Source organism: Haliotis rufescens, unplaced genomic scaffold, assembly GCF_023055435.1.
Source record: "Haliotis rufescens isolate VD_foot unplaced genomic scaffold, xgHalRufe1.0.p SCAF_11, whole genome shotgun sequence".
In the NCBI taxonomy this organism is placed as follows: Eukaryota; Metazoa; Mollusca; class Gastropoda; order Lepetellida; family Haliotidae; genus Haliotis; species Haliotis rufescens.
Window position 1 is genome coordinate 28,014,189 of NW_025963791.1, and position 10,774 is coordinate 28,024,962.

The 10,774-nt window shown below is 40.2% G+C and overlaps 1 protein-coding gene across 3 annotated transcripts; it reads left to right on the top strand.

The window, feature by feature from the left end:
- Positions 1 to 416: 416 nt before the first annotated feature.
- On the top strand, positions 417 to 8,602 carry LOC124149349 (caspase-7-like). 3 transcript variants are annotated; one of them, XM_046520880.2, is made up of 6 exons: positions 417 to 564; positions 3,303 to 3,363; positions 3,872 to 4,122; positions 5,462 to 5,682; positions 6,537 to 6,678; positions 8,106 to 8,602. In XM_046520880.2, the coding sequence occupies exons 1-6, from the start codon at positions 537 to 539 to the stop codon at positions 8,360 to 8,362; spliced, it is 960 nt and encodes a 319-aa protein (XP_046376836.2). In that variant the 5' UTR covers positions 417 to 536; the 3' UTR covers positions 8,363 to 8,602. The 3 variants fall into 3 exon arrangements, with proteins under 3 accessions (XP_046376836.2, XP_046376838.1, XP_046376837.2); XM_046520882.2 differs by having other exon boundaries at positions 3,872 to 3,954; XM_046520881.2 differs by lacking the exon at positions 3,303 to 3,363 and having other exon boundaries at positions 435 to 564.
- Positions 8,603 to 10,774: the final 2,172 nt, after the last annotated feature.

Genomic DNA, 10,774 nt, shown 5'->3' on the forward strand with positions numbered 1-10,774 from the left:
ATTATGTGGTAATTATTACTTTGTATATAACCAAAATACAGTTGTAAGTTTGACGAGTTTAACCTGTGGTGACTTCACCTATAAGCAACGCCTGAATAAGAAGCTCTTTTTTAGCAATCCACTGGGGCAGCATGAGTGACACTCATATCTTTCTAAAGACACAAACAGTCTCTGTCAGATACTACTGAGGTATTCATTTCTAGGTCAAGGTCATGGGCATTTCCAAGAAGGATCTAATAATAACTCTGTGTCAATATTTTGTTTTGACTGAAAAACTTGTTTTGACTTGCTTTGTAATACTGGTATTTGATTAAAAGGTTGTCCATTTACCAAATATTTTCAAGTATTGTTTTGTTATGTCATGTCATATTTTGTGGTTGATTTAACAGACATCAATAAAAAAAATAAAAATAGCAACAATTCCGATGTTGTTTATGCAACGTTGCATGACTGTTTCCACTTCCTTGAAGCGGTGAAGTAGGTGAGGGGGTGGTTTGTAGGAGATAGTGACTTGTATCCTGTACCTTGAGTGAAACATGGCTGACGATGGTATGGACCTTGATGGTAAGATGCACAGTGAGTGAGTGAGTGAGGCAGTTGTTGATGAAGGAAGGAAGGAAGGACGGAGGGAGGAGTTTGTAAGATTAACCCTCGCAATGTCAGCCCACTGTCCTCAGGATGAGACAAATCCTTGTCACGCTAATTCAGTTGAAACTGCAGGAGAGAGTTGGATTGTCAAAGGGGTATCTGATTCTCTTGGTCAAGATTTGACCAGCTGACCCCTCTTTTAGTAATCTGTTTATAACTAGTTATCTGGAGGACTAGTTATCCCATGTGTGTGAACAAACAGGCTTTAAACAATTACCATATTCGACGTAATAAGCGCCCCGCTCTAATAAGCGCCCACGGCAACATTTGCTAATATATTGGCTAGTGAACAATCTCAATTAGCACCCCTTCCGATTGATCAATGTTCACAAGACATTTATTGGCGTACAATACACACTCGTGTGTCATATGCACCCTTAATTATGGGCAATTAAATTCTAGAAAAATATATCTGTCATACATAAACATTTCAGGCTGTCAGCATAAACCACGAAATTTATCTTTCAACTCTGTTTTTTTCACCAAAATAATATTCTAATAAGAGCCCCCTATTTCTAATTTTGAGAGCACCCTGGGCGCTTATTACGTCGAATACGGTAATTAAGAATCTGTCAGTAGTGCAGAGTTATCTCAGCCTGTGTGAACAATTGACTTATCTGCATCACAACAAATATATAAATATTCCCAAAGGCAAAATTAGTGAACATGTTCTTATCAATGATATTGAGATTATTTTAAAAGCATAATACTCAACATGTGCAGAATGCCCTTTATGCAATCTACTAACATGAAAACACTCTTTTTTCAGTCAAGTATTCATGCATTCCCCTCCCTCTAAGAGATTTGCTTTTGAACTCTCCAAATGCTTATGACAGATCTTAGAGACTTCATACCTGATTGGGGGGGGGGGGGTAGCTTGGTGGTCAAGGTGACTCAGTATGAATTAGGCGTCTAAAAATATTGTGTGCAGGATGAGTATTTATGATTGGATTTTGACAAAACTTAGTGTACATGATCTCTAGGGCCGAGTCCTGATTGTTAGAGGTCACACTTTTGGGGGATCTCTAAATAGGTGAGTGAGTGAGTATGGGTTTACGCTGCTTTAAGCAATATTCAGGCAATATCACGGTGGGGGAATGAGTGAACGCTTTAGGCATTAGGCTACCCAATTGCCCTGACCTCTGTATAATGTCAGGGTCACTAGAGGTCACATTATGAAACATGACTCAAATTTCAGGAAAGTTTATGTAAAATCAAAGCATATTCCAATCCTTGATGACAGACTCTAACTAACTAACTCAATACTTGTCACACACACACATCAAGGTTGTGTCAAATGCCAAGGTCACTTTGAGGGTCATTCTCTCTTGAAATGACAGGGCGGTCGGGTAGCCTAGTGGTTAAAGCATTTTGAGGGGGTGATTGCTGATTTGTTTACCCCCACTTTCATGTCGGTAGGTCGGTGAAAAAATAAATTATAAAATAAAATTTCAAATATTTGTATCAGTTTCCTCTAAATGTTAAGTAGTTAGAAAAAAAATGAGGGCAGGATAAATAGGGATTTGTCACAATTCACTTTGTTTGGAAGTATCGAAGATGAATTTCCACCAGGATTTAATCATAGTATTTTCAGTACTAGTATTTTATTTATATTGATAGCGACAGTAAATGAGGTTCATTGCTGATTTTGACATTAAAAAATTCACAAACATCATTGAAAGCTATGGCAACAAATACATTTTACTCTGGTCAACAAAAAAGATTTTTTTTTTTAACATTTCAATTTAATTGTGTTGGAGGATTCATAAACTAAGTTTTAAAAATTCATGCCCAGCTGATTATAACCTTCTTACTAGGGTAGCTGGAGGCTTATAGGACCTTCTGTTTCAAAGTTGTACTGCACTTGGAATGTGTGAGATCACCTGATGTCAAAATGGCGCACAGTGCATGTTTCTGATGGGAATGGTTTGGGCACACAGGAAATGGTGGGGTGGGATTGCTTCTGTTTTACCATATAATGCAAACACTTTTCTAGTAATCAGATTTTATTCCCACCTCACATCATCATATTGTCACCATGTACTAACAGATAAAGAAAATATCTGCATGTGTTGCTTTCTTTCTGTACTAGATTGGTTGGTTGGTTTGTTGTTTAACGCCGCACTCAGCAATATTCCAGCTATATGACGGCGGTCTGTAAATAATCGAGTGATTAACATCATGAGCATCGATCCAAGCAATTGGGATCGATGACATGCATCAACCAAGTCAGCGAGCCTGACCACCCGATCCCGGTAGTCGCCTTTTACGACAAGCATAGTCACCTTTAACGGCAAGCATGGGTTGCTGAAGACCTATTCTACCCCCGAATCTTCACGGGTCTTCTATACTAGATGAAATGCACCATATAAGTAGTCCTACAAAACGTTCATGCTTCATGCAAATCACATCCATGCAGGTACTTCGAAAAGTTTGCTTAAAAAAATGAAAATTAATAAATAAAAATTCTTCCTATCTCAAAGTTTAAAATAAAATTGGATTTAAATCTAACAACTGATTATGGCCTATTTCATCTATTTTACCCAATAGGTCATTGGTGTGTAGAAGAGATGTTTATCTATATACGTGTATAAGGATTCATGAAATGTCATTATTATCATGAATTATTTGTTTTTTTGTTGTTGTCTTTTCAGAAAAAGATTTTGGTCTGAGCAGCCTAAAAAAATTAAAAGATACAGTGAAGAGCTGTGTATAGTAAGCATCCATTGTCTAAACCTGAAATTGCTCCAGTCACCACCTGTTTCAGTATATTTGATGTAGTGGATGGTACATTTATATATACATCATCGCTTATGGTTTTCTTTGTTTGTTGTCAAACACCACACACAGCAGTTTCCAGCTATAAGAGGGTGGTCTATAAATAATCCTGTCAGGACCAGACAATCAAGTGACTGACATCATGATCTCCGATCCACGCATTTTGGATACGATGACATGCAACAACCAAGCCAGCAAGCCTGACCACCCGATCACATGGGTTTGTGATCGCATGACAAGTATGGGCTCCTGAGGATCCATTCTTACCAGGATCTGCATGGTGTCATCACACACGCACGCACGCACACACGCACGCACGCACGCACGCACGCACGTGCATTCACATCGCTATATAAGTGCAATAATCTTGGATTTCACCTCACCTACTGTCAGAATCATTGTACTCATTCACTCATACTGTGTCTCCATGTCCCTGTGTCCCCAGCACCTTGATGTCTGGAGATGAAGATGAGGAAGAGAAGGAAATGGACAGAACAGACCAGTATGACTTTGGACACTCACAGCGAGGTGTGGCCCTGATTGTGTGTAATGTGAAGTTTCAACATGTCCAACCCAGAGTTGGAGCAGATTTAGATGCCGAAAGTTTTTATAAAACATTTCGGAAACTTGGATTCGAGGATATCCGCACCAAATACAACATGACTGATACGGATATGAGGGATTGGTTCACTGCAGGTAGGGTTAAATCACATACATATATTACCTGAAAAAACGTTGTTGTTTTTTAATGGGTATATATATGCTCAACAACAAATGTTACTAAGACATGCTGTAAGAGGTATTAAACTAGTGTTTTATCATGATTTATCATCCCAAACTGGCTCCTATAGGAGATATTGCTTGGATGAGATCGAGCGATATCTACAGCGTATATATCGCTGTAATGATAGTGCATCACAATGCTTGGCAGGTCATCGTGACCATGACGTCACAATCAAATGACATCACTAATGGCTCTGCTACTGAAGCTGTTAGCAGTACTTCTTACGCTGAAGACACTGCTTATTACTGTCTACAAACTGAAAAAGTTGGAAGAATGATGTTGGATGATAAATAAAATCTCACCCTAGTGTCTTTTGATATAAAATATATCAACACGAGTTGATAAAAGTGGCAAAACTCCGAGGCTTGCCGAGACACTCGGGCAAGATTCTCTATATACCACAGCTTCCAACATGGGGAGATATGGCTGGACATGTTGGAAAATTACTTCATTTCGGAGCTCATCAACACACGTCCACAAAATTGCTATTGTGAAACAAACCTGATGCCATTTAATTTATTGTTTAGTAAATGTTGACTTTTATTTATTGTTTGGTAATTGTATACATGTATTTTGATTTAATGTTTAATGTTTGGCAATTGTTAACTTTCACATACCTTTTGATAATTGTTAACTTTGATTGATTGTTTGGTAAATGTTAACTTTGATTTACTGTTTGGTAATTGTTAACTTTGATTTACTGTTTGGTAATTGCTAACTTTGATTTACTGTTTGGCAATAGTTAACTTTCACATATTTGGTAATTGTTAACTTTGATTTACTGTTTGGTAATTGTTAACTTTGATTTACTGTTTGGTAATTGTTAACTTTGATTTACTGTTTGGCAATTGTTAACTTTCACATATTTGGTCATTGGTAACTTTCATTTACTATTTGGAAATTGTTAACTTACACATATTTGGTAATTGTTAACTTTGATTTACTGTTTGGCAATTGTTAACTTTAACATATTTCGTAATTGTTAACTTTGATTTAATAAAAAAATAAATAGTTAATATTTGACCTGCTTGGGGGAAAGGCTCTTTACACAAAGGATGCTGAAAGATTATACGTTCTTGTTGTAAATAACATGAAACACAATACCCACACAAAATGTTTACCAATTTTCAACCATCGTATGTCATTGTAAACAAAACAAAACAAACTTGTACATGAATACATATTTAGAGATTATCACTTGACAATTTACAAATGATCTGAATTGTAGTGAGAATTTAATATATGTTACAGTATCTCAAGAAGATCATAGTGAATGTGACTGTCTGGCTGTTGCTATTACCTCCCACGGAGAGAAGTACACTCAAGTTGACCCCAGGAGGTACAATGTCTCAGTGGAACGAGATATCATCCTCGGCTCACAGGGGGCAGTTTACACAGAAGAACTGGTGGAGAAATTCTCAGATGATAACTGTCCATCTTTAAGAGGGAAACCAAGAATATTTCTTTTACAAGTATGCAATGTTTCTTCTGTGAATTCTATGTGGTGTGTCCTTAAGTGTCACATTGCTGCAATATTGCTACAAGTGGTGCGTGCGTGCGTGTAGGTCTTATCGACTTATGCCGATTTTATAGTGCTAGCCCACTGAGATACCATGCCATAGTTTTACATGAATACCCCATTCAGACACAGTATACTGACTCCGAGCCGACCAGTTCTTGTTTTTATCCCTTAATGTTGAGCGCCTGGCAGGGTAACAACAAGTACCATCTTTTAACATCTTTTGTTATGATGCTGCCGGGGATCGAACCCCGACTTTCCGCTCTGCGGGCGGACGCTCAACCATTAGACCACGGAGGCGGTCCATTGTTTTAAAATGTACAGTTGTTACAAATGAATATTATGGGTGACGAATAGTGAAAAATATCCTCTGATTTGAGAAAAAGATTAATCGACCACCTTTACTGAAGGGACCAGTACTCATCCATATATATTCTGAAGACTGGTTTGTTGTTTTGATGGTATGTTATCAAATGCCCCAATGGACAATGAGAAAGGGGTGCTTCTGTGCTTGATGTGTAAGGTCAATGATTCATACAGTACATGTGATACGCTAGTCATACAGTCAGAATCGTACAATGAACTCTACGTTTAGCAGAGATGTCTTATGCTTTCCTGGTGTCATCGCTAATGTTCAGTTGTCCAGTCATATAATTTTGTCATCTTTTTTGCCCTTTACGCTAAATGGAATCTGTTTTGCAGATAATCTAGACTGGTTATTATCTTGCATTGACATGTTATAGTTATGATTATTGAACAGGGTTTATCATTATTATCTATGAAGATGGTCTTTTCTCCTGTGTCCAGGCCTGCAGGGGTGTGATGCTGGACCCAGGGGTGACTGTAACAGAAGATATGGATGTGGTTGATGCTATGACTGAACCAGAGTACACCATCTCCCCTGCTCCCTGCTTCAAGGACTTCTGTATCGTGTATGCCACCCCTCCAGGTATGTCAGTGTTATAGCTGTGCCTCTCACTCAACCCCAGTACAGCACCCACTCCCTGCTTCAAGGGCTTGTGCATTGTGTATGCCACCCCTCCAGGTGTGTCAGTATTATAGCTGTGTCTCTCACTCAACCCCAGTACACCAACCACTCCCTGCTTCAAGGACTTGTGTATAGTGTATGTCACCCCTCCAGGTATGTCAGTGTTATAGCTGTGTCTCTCACTCAACCCCAGTACACCAACCACTCCCTGCTTCAAGGACTTGTGCATTGTGTATGCCACCCCTCCAGGTATGTCAGTGTTATAGCTGTGTCTCTCACTCAACCCCAGTACACCAACCACTCCCTGCTTCAAGGACTTGTCTATCCTGTATGCCACCCCTCCAGGTATGTCAGTATTGTAGCTGTGTCTCTCACTCAACCCCAGTACACCATCCACTCCCTGTTTCAAGGACTTCTGTATCGTGTATGCCACCCCTCCAGGTATGTCAGTGTTATAGCTGTGTCTCTCACTCAACCCCAGTACACCATCCACTCCCTGTTTCAAGGACTTGTGTATAGTGTATGCCACCCCTCCAGGTATGTCAGTGTTATAGCTGTGTCTCTCACTCAACCCCAGTACACCAACCACTCCCTGCTTCAAGGACTTGTCTATCCTGTATGCCACCCCTCCAGGTATGTCAGTATTGTAGCTGTGTCTCTCACTCAACCCCAGTACACCATCCACTCCCTGTTTCAAGGACTTCTGTATCGTGTATGCCACCCCTCCAGGTATGTCAGTGTTATAGCTGTGTCTCTCACTCAACCCCAGTACACCATCCACTCCCTGCTTCAAGGACTTGTGTATCGTGTATGCCACCCCTCCAGGTATGTCAGTGTTATAGCTGTGTCTCTAACAGAACCCCAGTACACCACCAACTCCCTGCTTCAAGGACGTGCATTAAAAATGTGTTTGTTGCTCAACATTTGACCTTCGCACATACTGAGCATTGATTAGTTTAATGTTTTGTGTCAGATAATAATGCTCAACCGTTTTCAACACCTACATCATTTAACTCCAACCTAAACATACATCCTGATCCGTGAAGATCCGCTATCCATCTTGCCGACTATGCTTGTCGTAAGATCGGGTGGACAGGCTCGCTGACTTAACGGATGCATGTCATTGCATCCACATTGCGCGGATCAATGTTCATGATGTCAAACACTGGATTGTCTAGTCCAGTCTCGATTATTTACAGACCGACTTCATAAAGCTGGAATATTACTGAGTGCGACGTTAAACAAGAAACAAACCAAACCAAACCTAAACACATATCCCAGTGTTTTCAACAACCAAGCCATTTAACTCCAACCTAAACACATATCCCAATGTTTTCAACAACCAAGCCATTTAACTCCGACCTAAGCATACATCCCAATGTTTTCAGGTTTCTATGCATTTCGCCGCCCGACCACAGGCTCCTGGTTTGTCACAGGTTTGCGTGACGTCATTGAGAATGCTGACTTGACAAAACACAACCTGCTCCAGCTGATGACCAAGGTCATCAACCATGTGGCACGACAGTTTGAATCCCATTCCCCACAGCTGGACATCGATGGCAAGAAACAGTCAGGATGCATTTACTCCATGTTGACAAAGGATGTGTATTTCTCTCCCAAACCCTTAGGGGACGAGCCACTGTAGGCTGCATCAATCACCGTTACCATGGTTACAGCTGTTACATTTCATATACATATATGTGTGATTTTTTTCCATTGCTTTTGCCTCTATTATGTTGTTCCCTCCATCATAATATTGTTTTAGACCGCCTCCGTGGTCTTGTGGTAGAGCGTCCGCCCGGAGAGCGGAAGGTCCAGGGTTCGATCCCGGGCCGCGTCATACAAAAAGACGTTAAAAGATTGTACTTGTTGTTACCCTGTCTGGCGCTCGGCATTAAGGGGCTAAAACAAGGACTGGTCGGCTCGGAGTCAGTATACTGTGTCTGAGTGGGGTATTCATGTTAAACTGCGGCATGGTATCTCAGTGAGCTAGCACTATAAATCGGCATCAGTCCGGACTAGTACAAGCAGCCACACACACAAATACACGTGCACGCACGTCGCTATAAGTGCAATAATCTTGGACGCGACGTTAAACCCAATTTCACCTCACCTCACCTAATTGTTTTAATATTGCTAAAAGCAGCAAACATTCTATAGTCTGTCAACCAATATATTGGCACCCGTTATTTCGTCAATATTTTCCATTGAACACAAGATCACGCCTCGAAAGTAGTAGTATAAACGATAGGGGGTACGGGGGCACCTCACCTGGTCCAGACCAAGCCCCTTAAAATTCTTTTATGGGGGTCTTAAATATTATGAATTATGTGATGTCAATCACTGGATCGTCATGTACGGCTAGCAAAATGTAGATCCTGTGATAAAACTTAAGACCCCCTTGATAGTTTGTTTGTTGTATATAGCAATATTCCAGCTACATGACGACGGTCTGTAAATAATCGAGTCTGGACCAGCCAATCCAATGATTGATATCATGAGCATCGATCCATGCAATTGGGATTCTATGACATGCATCAACCAAGTCAGCGAGTCTGACCACCCGATCCTGCTAGTCGCCTCTTACAACAAGCATAGTCGCTTTTCACGGCAAGCATGGGTTGCTGAAGACCTATTCTACCCACGGGTCCCCTTGATAGTATTTTCAGGGACTGGGACTGGGGCTGGTCAAGGGGGTTGCCCCCTACCCCCATCGTCTATACAACTGTTGTTCATTATTGAATAATATGCATCGACCTAGCTAGAAATACAAGTTTTTTATTATTCATGTCGGAATAAACACACTTTCGTCACTATTATTATGTAGTCGGCATGCCACTGTAGTAGGGGGTGGAACAAAGGATTTAAGTCTCACAACAATGACGTAATGTGTGTGAAACATGCTTCCTGCATGCATGACATGAGGTCACCCTCTTGTTTCACCAAGAGTAGACATACAGGCGAGAAATCTTGTATTACCTCGAGATATGTTGTCAAAGTATGCCTCTGATATTATTCGTAAGGTGCATTGTCTTTTAAACATGAATCAAAAGGAAAAACAACCTCGATATCTCTCGGTTGCTTCACAAAGAGAACATTGCATGCAACTAACATGTCTCAAGGGACTTTATTCGATTTATCTCCCATGATATGCGTGTAAAGCCTGCAGATGACGTACCAAAGGGGGGCATCCCAAAACACACGAAAAAGGCCAAGCGAGACAGTTTTGACAAGCGGACATTGAGAGATATCATTCGTAGATTGCACAGGGAAAATGAACCTATTCTTACAGAAAGCTTAAGAAAATCCTGAAAGAAGAGCATGATATCAGTATGTCTATATATAATATCAAAATTTCATAATCTAAATGTATCTAAGTCGTAATTAATTTCCTTACTCAATTTAATTTATTTTCATGTCCTTAAGACGTTCCCTCATCATCGGGCTGGATATTGAGACCTTGAGTCATGCATGGAGGATGCTTTGTTGTAAGACATGAAATCGTCTGTTCTCACAATACCCCTACCCCACCCCACCCTTTTGATCAGTGGAATTCGGGTGTCTATTTAAAGGGTATTTGGGACGCAAATAAAATCGTATTTGCTACGCAGATTCAACTTTTAAAAATAAAATTATGGTGTACATATAAATTACCTTTCTATATTTTATTTGAAATTTACCTTAGAATTACTTGACTTGGTTCATTGCTATCATTGTATCCCAATTGTGCGGACCGGTGCACATTATGTCAATCACTGGATTGTCTGGTCCAGACTCGATTATTTACGGACTTCTGTCTTATAACATGAATATTGCGGAGAGCTTGGTGTGCCAGATTATTTCATGAATCAGTGGGGTCATTAGTGGCCCTGTGGTCGGGGTGTTGCACTGTGCAGCAAGTTATGTTTTTAGCCACTACATCAGATGACCTATGGGTATTTTAGCTAATGCAGTTTTACCATGATGGTGATGCTGCAGGTGATGACATATGAACATTTTATCAACAAATTAATATGAGATCAACAAAGAATAAATCAGTTTGCATTTTGTATATAGT